The sequence below is a fragment of the Dreissena polymorpha genome, chromosome 1 (genome assembly GCF_020536995.1).
Source record: "Dreissena polymorpha isolate Duluth1 chromosome 1, UMN_Dpol_1.0, whole genome shotgun sequence".
Classification (NCBI taxonomy): Eukaryota; Metazoa; Mollusca; class Bivalvia; order Myida; family Dreissenidae; genus Dreissena; species Dreissena polymorpha.
Window position 1 is genome coordinate 33,690,273 of NC_068355.1, and position 17,417 is coordinate 33,707,689.

The 17,417-nt window shown below is 38.0% G+C and overlaps 2 protein-coding genes across 4 annotated transcripts in view; one reads left to right on the forward strand and one right to left on the reverse strand.

Moving 5' to 3' along the window:
• The first annotated feature begins 297 nt into the window (after positions 1-297).
• On the forward strand, positions 298-9,237 carry LOC127876085 (uncharacterized). Its single transcript, XM_052421004.1, has 7 exons — positions 298-357; positions 640-755; positions 1,700-1,916; positions 2,466-2,585; positions 5,393-5,595; positions 6,908-7,076; positions 7,761-9,237. The coding sequence occupies exons 2-7, from the start codon at positions 643-645 to the stop codon at positions 7,818-7,820; spliced, it is 882 nt and encodes a 293-aa protein (XP_052276964.1). The 5' UTR covers positions 298-357; positions 640-642; the 3' UTR covers positions 7,821-9,237.
• Positions 9,238-11,643: 2,406 nt separating this feature from the next.
• The window catches only part of LOC127876054 (polypeptide N-acetylgalactosaminyltransferase 13-like), a 42,935-nt gene continuing 37,161 nt past the window's right edge, over positions 11,644-17,417 (reverse strand). For all 3 annotated transcript variants that reach the window (XM_052420924.1, XM_052420917.1, XM_052420910.1), the window contains one exon: positions 11,644-16,690. In XM_052420924.1, coding sequence (XP_052276884.1) covers positions 16,635-16,690 — 56 coding nt within the window. In that variant the 3' untranslated portion in view covers positions 11,644-16,634. The remainder of the gene's footprint in view (positions 16,691-17,417) is intronic.

Consider the following 17,417-nt stretch of genomic DNA (forward strand, 5'->3'; position numbering starts at 1 on the left):
GACCCTGTTGAATACAAAAAATCCTTTTAAGCAAGGTTATGATTGTATATTTTTAGCTCAAAACAGAAAGACATTTATGATGAATACATTCCTAAAAAAGGCACACCTGAGAGATTCTAATTCAACGTTCCTGAAATAAAGTAAACAATAAGGTTGGTGTGTATTGATTGTGTTTCTTCACAAATGTTACTTAAATTAGTCCTTCAACAAAAGACGGACTTCAGACGTCAATCTGAATACAAAAAAATTACGTCACTATATCGCTGACGTTACGCCGTTGTTATTGACGTCAATGACGTCGAGCGTCATGGTAACAGGGTTGAACGTGTTTTGTCAAGTTGGGCCGGTATCAGATGGGTAAGTATTATTTATTTATTCATTTTATATTTTATTGTAAGCTTAACCACTTATCATAGCATATATTTGCCTGGAATGAAATTATCATATCATTGTAATATGTGCCAATTATGACGTCCTAAATGTACATTTGTCGAGAGAAGAATCGGCCACTGGTAGAAGAAGGTTGTTTATACAACCATACTCGCATTGTTTTTGTCATATTTACACTTCATTTGAAATATATGATTTGTTTATTCAATCTAAAAACAAGTCCATTTAAAGTCCGGTTCCGTTGCCTAGGTAATGCCGAAATCGAGCCAGACGCTTAAGAAAGGCGTAGTGACGGAGGATGAAGTGCGACCGACGTCGTCGGGACATCGGTCGAGATCTCAGTGCTCTGTGCCGACAGGTGTGAGGTAATATTGAACGTGATTCTGATGATGATTTAGATAGTGAAGTGGTGGTGATTTTGATGGTGGTGGTTATGATGCGCGAACTACTACTTCTACTACTACTACTACTACTACTACTAAAACTACTATCATTGTTACTGCTTCTGCTGCTGCTTCTACTGCTGCTGCTGCTACTACTGCTACTGATACTGCTAGTGCTACTGCTACTGCTACTACTACTTCTACTACTACTAATACTACTACTGCACTACTACTACTACAACTACTTCTACTACTACTACTACTACTACTACTACTACTACTACTACTACTACTACTACTACTACTACTACTACTACTACTACTACTACACTACTACTACTACTACTACTACCACCACTACTGCTGCTTTCTTTTCATAGTTAAACTGATGTTTAATTGGAAACTAGTTTTTCGTCTTTATTTTGCAGCGTTATATTTTAAATAGTACAATCGCACTCAATGTGCGCGTGTAATTGTAATGAAGCTACTGTTGCTATGTTTATCGATCGGGTCCCCTTTGCGCGTTACGTACTTCTAACAACTACCAGCAACTTCAATACTATATACATTATATGAGCCTTGTTCTGAGAAAACTGGGCTTAATGCATTTGCGTACAGTGTCATCACAGATTAGCCTGTGCAGTCCGCACAGGCTAATCAGGGACGACACTTTCCGCCTAAACTTGATTTTCGGTAAGGAGGGACTTCCTTGAAACTAAAAATACCAAAAAAGCGGAAAGTGTCATCCCTAATTAGCCTGTGCGGATTGAACAGGCTAATCTGGGACGACACCTTACGCACATGCATTAAGCACAGTTTTCTCACAACGCATCTCATATGTAGTGTTGCATTTTATCAGTCTAATATCAGTATAATAACACTCAATGTGCGCTTGTTTTTTACTGTTGCTGTTTTTCTTTTCTAAGATCGGGTCCACAGTGCGCGTTCCGTACCCCGGCCCGCTGCAGCATCATGACCGTCTACAACTTGGAGCAGAGGCTGGTGGGAGTGGGTCGGGACGTGCCGGACCGGGACGCTGTGTATACCCTTGAGCGCGAGTCTGCGCAACTCTTCAGACATCAAACGCTACCGAGGGGTTACACCAGCATCCTCGCATTCGATCCGGACTCGAAATCATATCATGTAACCGTACAACGAAGTGTGCCCGACTAAAAATTTGAGAAGGACGTCAATTTGACGTCATGAATTTATAATTTCAACGAAATTCTAAAGTTAACTTTTGTTCAGATGTGAAAAAAACGACTAATATTCATACAATAACAAAGAAATAATAATAATGAAATGACCTATACTGAAAACAAATCTAGTGTTGACATAATTTTATAAACACATGTTATAGAAAATACGTCAATTGCGGGAGGAAAGGGGAGGGCAAATAAAGACTATTATTCTCGGAAAGCTGATCTTTATGATAATGCATAAAGAGTGAATCTAGATAAGCCTGTGCAGTCCGCACCAGCTAATCAGGGACGAAACTTTCCGATTTATTGGATTTTTTCGTTAAAAGGAATTCTCTTCTGAACGAAAATTCAATTTCTGCGGAGTGTTATCCCTGTAAGCGTGTGCGGACTGCACAGGCCAATCTGAAATGACATTTTACGCACATGAATTAATCCCAGTACGAGGCCTGAACAATCTTATCTTAATAATGCACAATTTCTATTCTCAAAGTGGTATGCACTGGGCGGGACTGGTTCCTCCACGGAAGTTTATAACGTGAACAGCCGGCCCACTTCCGGCCGATGTCGGCCCTTCACCGCCGGACCAGACAGATCGTCCATCTCTTTAGAGGTAAATGGTCGGTAATTGAATAGAGCCCGTCTTATAGAGCATCATACGATACATATGTATGGTCGGTAATTGAATAGAGTCCGTCTTATAGAACTTCATACGATATATATGTATGGTCGGTAATTGAATAGAGCCCGTCTTATAGAACTTCATACGATATATATGCATGGTCGGTAATTAAATAGTGCCCGTCTTATAGAAAGTCATTCGATACATATGTATGGTCGGTAATTGAATAGAGCTCGTCTTATAGAACATCATACGAAATATATGTATGGTCGGTAACTGAATAGAGTCCGTCTTATAGAGCATCATACGATATATATGTATGGTCGGTAATTGAATAGAGCCCGTCTTATAGAACATCATACGATACATATGTATGGTCGGTAATTGAATAGAGCCCGTCTTATAGAACATCATACGATACATATGTATGGTCGGTAATTGAATAGCGCCCGTCTTATAGATTATCATACGATACATATGTACGGTCGGTAATTGAATAGAGCCCGTCTTATAGAACATCATACGATATATATGTATGGTCGGTAATTGAATAGAGCCCGTCTTATAGATCATCATACGATACATATGTATGGTCGTTAATTGAATAGAGTCCGTCTTATAGACATTCATACGATAAATGTGTATGGTCGGTAATTGAATAGAGTCTGTCTTATAGAGCATCATACGTATGTATGGTCGGTAATTGAATAGAGCCTGTCTTATAGAGCATCATACGATACATATGTATAGCCGGTAATTGAATAGTGCATGTCTTATAGAACATCATACGATGCATAAGTATGGTCGGTAATTGAATAGAGTCCGTCTTATAGAGCATCATACGATGCATATGTATGGTCGGTAATTGAATAGAGCCCGTCTTATAGAACTTCATACGATATATATGTATAGTCGGTAATTGAATAGAGCCCGTCTTATAGAACTTCATACGATATATATGCATGGTCGGTAATTAAATAGTGCCCGTCTTATAGAAAGTCATTCGATACATATGTATGGTCGGTAATTGAATAGAGCTCGTCTTATAGAACATCATACGAAATATATGTATGGTCGGTAACTGAATAGAGTCCGTCTTATAGAGCATCATACGATATATATGTATGGTCGGTAATTGAATAGAGCCCGTCTTATAGAACATCATACGATACATATGTATGGTCGGTAATTGAATAGAGCCCGTCTTATAGAACATCATACGATACATATGTATGGTCGGTAATTGAATAGAGCCCGTCTTATAGAACATCATACGAAATTTATTATAGCAGCGCTCTGAGAAAACCGGCCTTAATGCATGTGCGTAAAGTGTCGTTCTATATTAGCCTGTGCAGTTCACTAGACGTTCGCGAATTATTGTACTGCCTTTAAACAAAACACGCAATCAGACAGAAAGTGACATCCAAGATAAGCCTGTGCGTACTGTACAGGCTTATCTGGGACGACACTTGAGTTTACGCACAGACATTAATCCCAGTTTTTTCCATGCGGGTTTCGTATAAAGTTACGGTGCGATTTTGACGAAGTACAATAACAAGGTCTCAACCTCTCTGATAACTTACTTTCAATAGTTCTTTTAAATTCCTGACAATTATTTTAAGGATATTATTTTGTATTAAGGTGAAATAACAGTGAGCATAAATTCAAGCCGTAACTATAATTTTTCGTACAAAATTTGATGACAAATTACCAAGGCAACTTTTGAAACCTAAGGAAATTTCTTAATTTTAATAATGAATATGTCCTAAATCATTGTGTTGGTTCGTTTAGATGGGACATATTTTACACGTTTGTTATGAAGACTCTTTGGATTACACAAAGCTTTTGAATTAAAACACTGAATTTAGTCGTATGCCGGCTTCTCCGTTCCCTTTTAGTAATCGGTGCATGTCTCGTAATTACACTGACTCGACATGTTTCTATTTAGACACGTCACTGGTTTCGAGCATCAAATATGTCACTGGTTCCGATCATGTCTCCGATCAACACATTGTCCTTCTAATAAAAACAACAGTATGCGATGGCGTCATTTTGATCGATTATTATTTTCTTTTTTTTTTTCTAAAAAAATTTTTTTTTCGTTTCAATAAGTACAACACGTACGGCTCTAGTCAACATTATTGAGATACGTTTTAGGTTATTGACTGCAAACAATATATATAAACACGCTCACAATTATTAAACTTACGACAAGCTCGAAGCAGTTTTCGATCAGCAAAAAGGATATAACTGCTGCGATTACTTTAGTCTGTCGGCCTGTATGATTTTTCTCAATTGATTTAGCGAACTATACAAAAACTAAACTGAATTACGAATAAATGTTAAATGTTCAGCGCAAAAATGCAATTAATGAAGACAAAAGTGGTATATTTATTATAACCCATTTCACATTGATTTAAAAAAAAAGAAATATTTCCTATAGTAGTTGTAGTATCAAACCCGGCTCGAGGCCGATTACTTTGATTCAAATAACCATAGACAAAACAACACAAGACACCATTGAAGGTTCCACAATCTATTCAGCGCCCTCTAAACATGTACATATCAGGGGATGCCACTCTTACTATAATCCTTGTAATATGTATAACAGAATTACTCCCCTCAGACCATTGAATACTCATAACATGATACGATACTACAGTAGTGCAATCATTAGTTTTTCACAATCACTACACAGACAGTATTCTTCTTTATCGCGATTTCCTTAATTTAAAAAACTTTGTTTTGGGAGGTATCCGCTCCGAGCATGCGCAGTTAGCTGACTTCTCATATTTCAGCAGCCGGTCAGTCCTTTCCAGTATCAGAAGTTACTCGCTCTTGGTTTCCGGCCCAGTACCCTCTTGCTGGACCCGGACTGCGTGTATGACGCTACCAGTCACCGCGCTTGTAGTACGCATGCGCCGCGATCCCGGAAGGAGAGCCCGCAGAAACCGGACGCAACAAGCGGGACCGCGGCGCGGAGCGCTGTTGATCCACAAATGTAAGTGTCACGTCATAAGTCAATGACTGATGTTTATCATTTGTTCGCTATAACTCGTTCACACGGTGGTCTGTCTGTGGGGTGTTTATTAATCGTTTGATCGCTATCAGGTTTCCGCTTGTCGTCTGTTTAGATCACTTTTCAGTCCATCGGGCGCTATGCAGGATGTTTTTACCACATTTATATAGCGCCCTTTTCATACAGTGTGTTCAGAAGCGCTTCACAATTACCCCCAGATCACTGGGCCATAAGTCGTCCGTTAACATTCGGCGCAGTATGCAGCCACGGCACATTGGCTTATTTCCCTCACAGGTGACCATTTACACATCTGGGTCGAGAGGAGCAAAATGGGGTTAAAGTTCTTGCTCATGAAAATTCCAGTGGTCAGGGTGGGATTCGAACCAGGCACATCACAATCTCTTTGCCAGCGTCCTACCATTAGACCACTGCTCCCATAGAAAAACTGCACAAAAAAATCTTCCCTTTTTCCCCGATAAAATTTAATGAGCCTCGTCCTGTGAATTCTAGGCTTCATGCATGTGCGTTAATTGTCATTCCAGATTTACCTGTACAATTCGCACAGGCTAATCAGGGACGACGCTTTCCGCCTCACCTGGATTTTCGTTAAGAAGACACTTCCTTTTAACATTAATTTCCATTAAAGCGGAATTGATTTGCTTAACACAAAAACACGAAAAATAATAAACCGTTATACAGTCAAATTAATTTACAGTCTATGCAATTTTTTTTTCAAAAATAACACATTTACACTTTTATTAATAATCGTAAAAAGAAAATATATGTAATGCTTACATAAAATCAGTTGCAAGTGAATAGCAAATGTAACAAATATTAATTACCTTTAAACAGCGTTATTACAGGAAAAATGGCGACATCTGTCAAAGAAAACGCCTTGTAATTTCAATAATAGTCACTGATGATTTCATTTTAGTTGCCGTTTTTTAAACACTTCTGGTTTTTTGGTTTCATCTGCATCGATGTGTTATACACAAAACGATTTTCACGTGCACGAAAATGTTTTGACAGTTGAACGCACATGCTAATCGTGACAATTTTATAATGAACATTACATGTACTTATTGAAAGAAATGCGTAAGATTATCTCTTTAAACGCAAGTATTTGAAATATGTTTTGTCACGAGTTACCATTTATATGTTTGTCTCATGTTGATTAATGCCCGCCGCTGAAAATTGCATTATCGTGATTTTTAGTAACAATTTAGTTACGTAATTCTATATTATTTTTTCCTGTTTTAAGTCGCTTTAACCGGTGCAGCCCTCATGGTTTCAGTGACGCGGCAACGCCGGATGATTTAGCTTGCCCGGAGGCCGATGTCATGCGCAGTGACAACATCAACCGGATCGCCCCAAGTCTGCACATGCGCAGTGACACATCACCCAGTCGTCCGAATGCCGCAGTTTTCAGTTTCCGGAACAACGAAAGCGTGTCTCACTCGGAGGTAAAATTGTTAGACTCCACTTACACGACCGCATTTTTGTGACATTCTATTTCGAGTTTTTGATTTTTGTAACAAAGAACTTAAATTGTATCCACCAGCTACATATGTTCGATTGGTCATTGTCGGCTCGGGTACTAATTACTAAATGTGCCCCAGATACGAAAAATAAACTAACGCGTACCCAGCCAATTTAATGTGTACCCGAGTTTTACTCCCGCCTAAAATTCGATGTCATAAAACGCGCTACGGAATACGAAACAAATTTTTCTTTGAAAAAAAAAAACTCTCTTAAAATGCTTTTTTGAGCAGTAGTTTCGATAGTATAGTGGCCATTTTAAAGAATATTGACATAAATGTGAACACAATTCATTTGGAAAAAAAACGCCAACAACGACCAATTTAGCGTTAGAATTTTCGGGTACGTTTCAGTATATTTTCCGTATCCGGAGTACATTAAAGTATACTTAAGAATACCCAGGGTACATTTAAGTAGTACACGAGCGGTCAATGACCAATCGAGCGATACTGTAAGTGATATAAATCATAAAATGTATTATAATTGCAAAGACGGACTTTGATCAAATATATATAAGTAATTGTACCACCACCACCACCGACCACCACCACCAACAACAACCAATAATACCACTACTACAACTACTATTTATATAAAATCACGAACAGGTGCAGCACCTTATACAGACTCAACGTTCCGGTGCAACGTATCCAGTTCAATCCCCTTGATATCCGGTCATCGCGACCAGGTGTCAAATCCTGCTGGGTCGTCGAATTTTGTACTACAGCGGATGTGGCAAAATCTATACAGTTGGGACTTAAGTGGGCACTGACCTGTTGGTGTTTTATCCGCACGATGACGTCATTAGACGCGAAACTGCGACCTATAGAAACTACATGGAGGTTGTTAACGCCCACGCAGTGATCGCGGCGTCTGCTGATAACGCAGTGCGCGGGAAACTTTAACACGAAGTTTTCAACGGTCGATGTCACTCGCAACCATAAAGCTATGAGCTTATTGGAATTGACTTTTTATCCTCCGCCATAGGGATATTGTTTTGGCGTTGTCCGTCCGTCTTTCCGTCCGTCCTTTCGTCCGTCCGGCACTTTTGTGTCCGGAGCCCTATCTTTGAAGTGCTTTGGCGGATTTCAATGAAACTTGGCACGAGTATATATATGGATAAGAGGATGTTGCACGCCTAATGGCATTGTACACCATCTGTTAATAACAGAGTTATGGCCCTTTGTATCTTGGAAAAATGCTTTTTTGTGTCCGGAGCCATATCTTGGAAGTGCTTTGGCGGATTTCAATTAAACTTGGTATGAGCATATATATGGATAAGAGGATGTTGCACGCCTAATGGCATTGTACACCATCTGTTAATAACAGAGTTATGGCCCTTTGTATCTTGGAAAAATGCTTTTTTGTGTCCGGAGCCATATCTTGGAAGTGCTTTGGCGGATTTCAATTAAACTTGGTATGAGTATATATATGGATAAGAGGATGTTGCACGCCTAATGGCATTGTACACCATCTGTTAATAACAGAGTTATGGCCCTTTGTATCTTGGAAAAATGCTTTTTTGTGTCCGGAGCCATATCTTGGAAGTGCTTTGGCGGATTTCAATTAAACTTGGTATGAGTATATATATGGATAAGAGGATGATGCACGCCTAATGGCATTGTACACCATCTGTTAATAACAGAGTTATGGCCCTTTGTATCTTGGAAAAATGCTTTTTAGTGTCCGGAGCCATATCTTAGAAGTGCTTTGGCGGATTTCATTGAAACTTGGTATGAGTATATATATGGATAAGAGGATGATGCACACCAAATGGCAGTGTACAACATTGGATAATAAAGGAGTTATGGCCCTTTGTATCTTGAAAAAATGCTTTTTTGAGTGTCAAATATAACACTTTTGTGTCCAGAAGCATATTGGCGGGGGATATCGAATTTGCTTGTTGAAACTATGTCATCATGATAATTTGTGTCGTTTGGTATATGTACCATAGCATGTACCAACAAGAGCACCGCCTTGCGGGTGCAGACCGCTCATCTATTTTCTTTTTAAAGGTGAAGGGACTCTCATTTTCAATCACAAAGGAGGGAGGGGTGGAGTGAAGAGGGGTGTATAGTGTGGGGGTGTGGAATTTATTACATTATCTTCCAAAAATGCGAAAAAAACGAAAAAAAATCGGGGGGGGGGGGAGTGGGGGGGATTCTTGGGTGCGATGGTTGGACGTTATTTAAAACATAAATTAATAAAAATAAATATTTGTGTTTTTAACCGTTTCAAAAAAAAAAAATTGGGAGGGTGGGGGGGGGGGGGGGTATATTGTGAGGGTGTGGTGGTAATTTGTGAAATGGTGAGATGATCTTAAAAAAAAAAAAATAGGGGGGGGATTCGGGTGGGGGGAGGGGGGGGGTGGGTGGGGGGATTCTTGGGTGCGATGGTTGGACGGTATTTCAAACATATAATAATAAAAATAAATATTTGTGTTTTTTAACCGTTGCAAAAAAAAATTGGGGGGTGGGGTGGGGGGTATAGAGTGAGGGTGTGGTGGTCATTTGTGAGATGATCTTAAAAAAAAAATATTAGGGGGGGGGGAGGGACGGGGGGGGGGAGGGCACACGGGATGGTTTGGGTGGAGTCTATTGTGGTATGTCAGGTAAGAGTAGTTTTGTCAAAGTATCAATCAAATCTAATCATAAATAAAGAAGCTATGGCAATTTTAGCAAAATTTAATAATTTGACCTTGAGAGTCAAGGTCATTCAAAGGTCAAGGTAAAATTCAACTTGCCAGGTACAGTAACCTCATATCATGAAAGTATATGAAGTTTGAAAGCAATAGCCTTGATACTTAAGAAGTAAAGTGGATCGAAACACAAAATTTAACCATAAAATATATTCAAAGTTACTAAGTCAAAAAAGGACCATAATTCTGTAAAAATGACAACCAGAGTTATGCAACTTGTCCTTTTATTTTATGCTTTCCGGTGGTTTATAGAGAAATATCAGTGAAATAAAACTGGTATTCCACTGTTTTATACAGTGACAAATAACAGTGAAAAATATCAATATTTGTCACTGTTTTATTGTGAAATGACGTCATTTTTTTCAACGAAATGACGTCATAAATCCAGCGAAAGAATCCAGTTTAACTCATTTACAATGTAAAAAAACGGTGAAAAAAGCATAAAATAAAAAGAAAATTTGTTCGATTCGATGGAATATCGATTTTATTTCACTCGAGATCATAGAAAATATATATTTTCACTCGTGGCTGCGCCACTCGTGAAAATATTGTTTTCTATGGTCACTTGTGAAATAAAATCGATATTCCACCTAATCCAACAAATATCCTCTATTTACTGTACCCTTATGATAGTTTGCGAGTGTTCCAAGTATGAAAGCAATATCTATGATACTTTAGGGGTAAAGTGGACCAAAACACAAAACTTAACCAAATTTTCAATTTTCTAAGTATAAAGGGCCCATAATTCCGTCCAAATGCCAGTCAGAGTTACATAACGTTTCCTGCACAGTCCCCTTATGATAGTTAATAATTGTTGCAATTATGAAAGCAATAGCTTTGATACTGTAGGAATAAAGTGGACCTAAACACAAAACTTAACAAAATTTTCAATTTTCTAAGTATAAAAAGGGCACATAATTCTGTCAAAATGCCAGTCAGAGTTACATTACTGTGCCTACACAGTCCCCTTATGATAGTTAGTAAGTGTTTCAAGTATGAAAGCAATAGCTTTGATACTTAAGGAATAAAATGGACCTAAACGCAAAACTTAACCAAAGTTTTCAATTTTCTAAGTATAAAAAGGGCACATAATTATATCAAAATGCAAGCCAGAGTTATCTAACTTTGCCTGCCCAGTCCCCTCATGATAGTAAGTAAGTGTACCAAGTTTGAATGCAATAGCATTGATACTTTCTGAGAAAAGTGGACCTAAACGCAAAACTTAACCGGACGCCAACGCCGACGCTTACGCCAAGGTGATGACAATAGCTCATAATTTTTTTTCAAAAAAAAGAATAAGATGAGCTAATAATGAATCGATTTTTCAGGTTAAGAATCAAGAGGGATAATTTCATTACCGCCATTTTAATTCAACCATCCACATACATTAAGGCACAACTAAGCTTCCCTTTTGTAGTTTCAGTTTTTGTTTGTTTTAAATACTCCTGAATATAATACATGTATTGATAAGAATAACGTGTAATATATTGAATCATTTCCCACTTCAAACACACAATTATATCATGTATACATTCAACAGACTTAGAACAACTATAAATCAGCTTTGTTGTTAAGACATTTTAGTTTAGGGCCCTCTCTGATCAAATAACGTCAGACACATTTTGTGGACAGACCTACCAACAGACAGACAGACACGATGATGGACAGAGGGTAAGCCTACAGCCACCTATATCGGAATACATCTCTGAACACAAAGTCGTGTGTTTTTTTTTGGATCCATACTAACAAAACAATTTATTTGATTTTGTAACATTATATACAATAAACAAATATGACATGACACACATATATTATTTATACTATAAAAACAGCATGTTTAATATATCTGCATTTTTAATATATCTTCATAACAAAATTTTGGTACCAAATATATATTTATAACTTATAATGTACCATAATATATTTCCCTTTGATATCTTTACCATAAGCCATACATACCAATATTTTTTACACCCTATAACAATAACAATATACATGAGCCGCGCTCTGGGAAAACGGGTCTTAATGGATGTGCAAAGTGTAGTCCCAGATTAGCCTGTGCAGTCCGCACTGGCTGATCAGGGGTCATAATGGATGTGCGAAGTGTAGTCACAGATTAGCCTGTGCAGTCCGCACTGGCTGGTCAGGGGTCTTAATGGATGTGCGAAGTGTAGTCACAGATTAGCCTGTGCAGTCCGCACAGGCTGGTCAGGGGTTTTAATGGATGTGGGAAGTGTAGTAACAGATTAGCCTGTGCAGTCCACACAGGCTGGTCAGGGATGACACTTTCCACTTCAAGTGTATCGAAATTAAGGCCGAAAGTATCGCCCCTGTTTGACCTGTTGAGACTGCGCAAGATAATCTGGCACTACACTTAAGCCACATGCATAAAGCCAAGTTTTTCCCAGAGCCAGGATCAAATAAACAAACAATTCAAACGTATCCCTCTCTTTTGTTTCATTCATAAAATTGTACATTAAAACAAACACAAATAATAACAATCACACTGATAAGGAAAGAACACTAGCTGTGGTTATTTTATATTTTAAGTAAAACTGTTTGGTTGCTCGCTCGTAAAGATTCTCACATAAAAAGCAATAGATACAAAACACTTGTAGATGGCAAGTTATGCAATTCATTAAGAAAGCAAGTTACATCAGTAAAGTTTTTCTCATAACAAATAAAATAGATACCAAACAATTGTTGGGAAATATAATTTATGCAATTGATTATTAAAGTAAGTTATCGCAAATATTTTACCGAATATAGATAGTGGGCGTTATACAAAAAAATTGATACAGGAAAGTTGACTTATTTACCTAATTAAAATAAGAGGTAAATTGATAAATATCTGATTTACTAATTAATTAAAAATAGCACACCAAGCAATAACCTAGAGACAAGGGCTGTCCGTTGTAGTGGCAACCATTGTGTGAATACGATTTTTGTCACTGTGACCTTGACCTTTGACCTAGTGACCTCAAAATCAATAGGGGTCATCTGCGGGTCACGATCAATGTACCTATGAAGTGTCATGATCCTAGGCAAAAGCGTTCTTGAGTTATCATCCAAAAATCATTTTACTATTTCAGGTCAACGTGACCTTGACCTTTGACCTTGTGACCTCAAAATCGATAGGGGTCATCTGCAAGTCATGATCAATCTACCTATGAAGTTTTATGATCCTAGGCGTATGCGTTCTTGAGTTATCATCCGAAAACCATTTTACTATTTCGGGTCACAGTGACCTTGACCTTTGACCTAGTGACCTCAAAATCAATAGGGGTCATCTGCGAGTCATGATCAATCTACCCATGAAGTTTCATGATCCTAGGCGTATGCGTTCTTGAGTTATCATCCGGAAACCAATATTACTATTTCGGGTCACCGTGACCTTGACCTTTGACCTAGTGACCTCAAAATCAATAGGGGTCATCTGCAAGTCATGATCAATCTACCTTGACCTTTGACCTAGTGACCTCAAAATCAATAGGGTCATCTGCGAGTCATGGTCAATGTACCTATGAAGTTTCATGATCCTAGGCCCATGCAGTCTTGAGTTATCGTCTGACAACCACCTGGTGGACGGACCGACAGACCGACCGACAGACCGACATGAGCAAAGCAATATACTCCCTCTTCTTCAAAGGGGGGCATAAAAAATATATGGTTAAATATAAGCATTATGTAACACACTGCTAGAATAGTTTTTATTATGTAAAAAATACTGAATAGCGGCAAGGTTTAGCATTTGATAATATCTACTGTTATCACTCATAAGAAACTAATAATTAAAAGACAAAAACATCTACGTGTGTTTCAATTCCTTAAAATGCTCCATTAAAATTTTATTGTAGGCAATATGTTGAGTTTACGGACATAATGAGATATCACAACAAAGCCAAACGTTCTTTATTCTATATAAATGTTACTAGCTTGATTTGTAAATAGCAGAAACATTAAAATGTAATCAACCGTTAAGGTATAAAAACAAGCCTTGCTCTGTCAGTAAAGGCGTAATAATGTGTGTGTAAAGCGTCGTCCCAGACTAGCCTGTGCTGTCCGCAAGAAACTTTTCCCAAGACAGGATTTCGCTATGATACTTCCTTAAAAAATTCACAGATATTACAGAATAAACGTACTACCCTTCAGGAAATAATTTATGTAACATTCAGAGTTAGGTCCCTAACCCTAACTCTAACCGTTAAAAAAATAACAGATATTACAGAATAAACGTACTGCCCTTCAGGAAATAATTTATGTAAGATTCATGTTAATATGTACAAGCTAAAGCAATAAATGGAATGTTCATGAACAATATTGACAAGTCACTAGCTCGCACAGGTGTTTTGCGCGTGGCCAAGTCACTTAAACACTATCAATCACTTTGACGTAAAAAATAAAATAATATATACAAGAACCTATATAATATATCAGATTTTTTTTGTTGGTCATGGCGATGAAAATTGTTTCATGACATATTGATAGTGTCTTAGTGACTCTGCCATGGGCCAAACACCTGTGGCCACTTGGTATGATGACAAGATAAAAGAAAACAATAATCAGGCAACACATGAACTCCTTAATAAGGGCTTAAATTCAAGATCCAGCTTTAGAATTGAGCAGTGATCTGGGATAATGGGGTTTAATGCAGATGCATTAAGTGTCGGCCAAAATTGGCCTGTGCAGTTTGAACAGGCTTACCAGGGATGTCCGCTTTTATGGAATTTTTTATTTAAACTAAATTCCAGTCTCTGAAGAAAGTGCCTTTCCTGATAAGCCTGTGCAGTCCTTGGGCGACACATCGCACAATGCATTAAGCCTGTGCAGTCCTTGGACGACACTTATCGCACCATGCATTAAGTCTGTGCAGTCCTGGGGCGACACTTATCGCACAATGCATTAAGCCTGTGCAGTCCTTGGACGACACTTATCGCACAATGCATTAAGCCTGTGCAGTCCTGGGACGACACTTATCGCACCATGCATTAAGTCTGTGCAGTCCTGGGGCGACACTTATCGCACCATGCATTAAGCCTGTGCAGTCCTTGGACGACACTTATCGCACCATGCATAAAGCCTGTGCAGTCCTGGGACGACACTTATCGCACCATGCATTAAGCCTGTGCAGTCCTGGGACGACACTTATCGCACCATGCATTAAGCCTGTGCAGTCCTTGGACGACACTTATCGCACCATGCATTAAGCCTGTGCAGTCCTGGGACGACACTTATCACACCATGCATTAAGCCTGGGCAGTCCTGTGACGAAACTTATCGCACCATGCATTAAGCCCGGTTTTCCCAGAGCCATGCTCAATGTAATCGATTGTTTTGACACAGTAGCCTTCCTTGCAACTACCCTCAACTAAGTTGCTTAGATTACACTAGACAATGCCAGACACAGACACGCTTAAAAACATAAATCTCTCTTATCATCCCAAAACTTCATTAACCCTTCCCACTCAGAAGCAAAGTGAAAATGGCTTTTGCAACCAGCATAAAACCAGAACAGCCTGTGAGTAACTCGCAGTCTGTTCAGGTTGTATGCTTTTTGCTGCAAATCAGGGTTGGAGATGAAGCCTTTAACATTTGAATCTAACAAGAAAGGTCTATAATTAAATTTAACTCTCTGAGTGACTACAAGTGTGTCAAAATACGTATCTAAGTGGAAAAGGGTATAAAAAATCTTCAAATTGAATCACTATAGACTTACAACTATTCACAAGCAGAAAACCGTTTAAGCAGGTATCCAATGTAAAAAAGTACAACAACAAATGACTCACAAAATCTTAAGAGAACAATACAGTTAAATACAGATGTACATTTATCTAATTAGTGGACAAATAAATAACGCCGTATAAATATCTATTATAAAAATGGCAATACCATTCAAACAGAGCTGTGTAATAAACAAAGAAGTGGCTTGTCAAGGAAAAAAACTGAAACACATCTTAATTTTATCACTTGAGACAATGTAAGAACAAAATATAATATTGTTTGCTGATTAACTTTATACTTAAGGGTCATTGAGCTTGTAGGCTTTTGCTGACAACTGACAGCAATTACTTGTAAACTGACAACAATGCCTGTACTTCTAACAATCATGGCTGCACCTTAAAATTCATTTAAATGCTTTGAATGGTATATTTAAGCGACGGAAGGCCCCTTCTTGCTGTACACAATCAACAAGTTTCACACTTAAACGCATGAATCCAGGGACACACAAGATGGCTAGAGTGCAGATATAATGGGATGACAATTTGATGATCCCATTATTGGATCCCATTCTTGGAAACCTTTGGTGATCCCAATCCCAGTTGCAGACTAGATTCATACAGCCACAGTTCACAGCTACACACAGCACCATAGCGATTTAATCTCCTTAACAACATGCAACCGTCACAGCAGTGGAACTGCCAGGAACTGTCCAAATTACTCCACCTGTTGTATATCACACTTTGCTTTCATGTAAGAATGTTTTGTTTTTCAAATTCAAATCCTTATACCCACAAATTACGTATCTACTGCACCAGCTTTATCGCACTATGTAGTTAAGTAAGAAATACATTTACCGCCAATGATATCATTCCACACGCAATTAGTTTATTTTCTCTAGTTTTGTTACACTTTGTTGTCATGTTAGACAGCATCGAACATTTAAATTGTAATACCTACAATTTGTTTTATCACACTTTAGCTTTTTATGTAAGGTTTCGTACTTGAGTTCGAACCAGTAAACCCATGATTTGGTTTGATTGTATAGTCCTATCACTCAAGTATGTCACATTTTCATGTCAGAAAATGTCCACTTCTGTCCCTCTGAACCGTCACAAGGGCCTGAAACATATCAAGTGTATACAATAACAGTCAAGTCCAACTTGGCAAGCTCAAGTATACAGATCTATACTCTAGTAATGTTTGTTTAAATAAATCCTTAAGTTAATGAGTAGATTAAATAATGCCTGGCTGAAACAAAACCCCTGTGCATAGAATAAGATATGTATTCTTGAAATTAATCCCAATAAGTACACTTGAACCTGTATTGCTGAAATAAATACTTAATTAGTACACTTTGACATGTATTGTTAAAATAAATCGCCAATTAGAACACTATGACATGCATTGTTGAAATAAATCCCCAATTAGCATGCATTGTTGAAATATATCCCAAATTAGTACTTTTCGACATGAACTAGTGGAATAAATCCCCTTCGATTTAGACATGTGATTTGTAAATTTGCATAAAGGAAGTGAGGATTTGTAACCTTGTGTAAAATGAAAAGATGACATTTGTAACATTGGATATAAAGTTGGGAAGACAAGTGCAACATTGCATTTAAAGTTGGAAAGACATTTGCAACCCTGAATAAAAAGTTGGGAAGAGATTTGTAACCTTGAATAAAAAGTTGGGATGAGACTTGTAACCTTGCATATAAAGTTGAGAAGAGATTTGTAACCTTGCATAAAAAGTTGAGAAGAGGTTTGTAACCTTGCAAATAAAGTTGAGAAGAGGTTTGTAACCTTGCATATAAAGTTGAGAAGAGATTTGTAACCTTGCATATAA

What these genes read in the sequence shown, in the direction of transcription:
- LOC127876085 (XM_052421004.1), top strand. Translation starts at nt 643, where the DNA reads ATGCCGAAATCGAGCCAGACGCTTAAGAAAGGCGTAGTGACGGAGGAT. An exon ending in GATCGTCCATCTCTTTAGAG is followed by an intron (nt 2,586 to 5,392) that starts GTAAATGGTCGG and finishes CTCATATTTCAG; the next exon opens with CAGCCGGTCAGTCCTTTCCA. An exon ending in AAAGCGTGTCTCACTCGGAG is followed by an intron (nt 7,077 to 7,760) that starts GTAAAATTGTTA and finishes AATCACGAACAG; the next exon opens with GTGCAGCACCTTATACAGAC.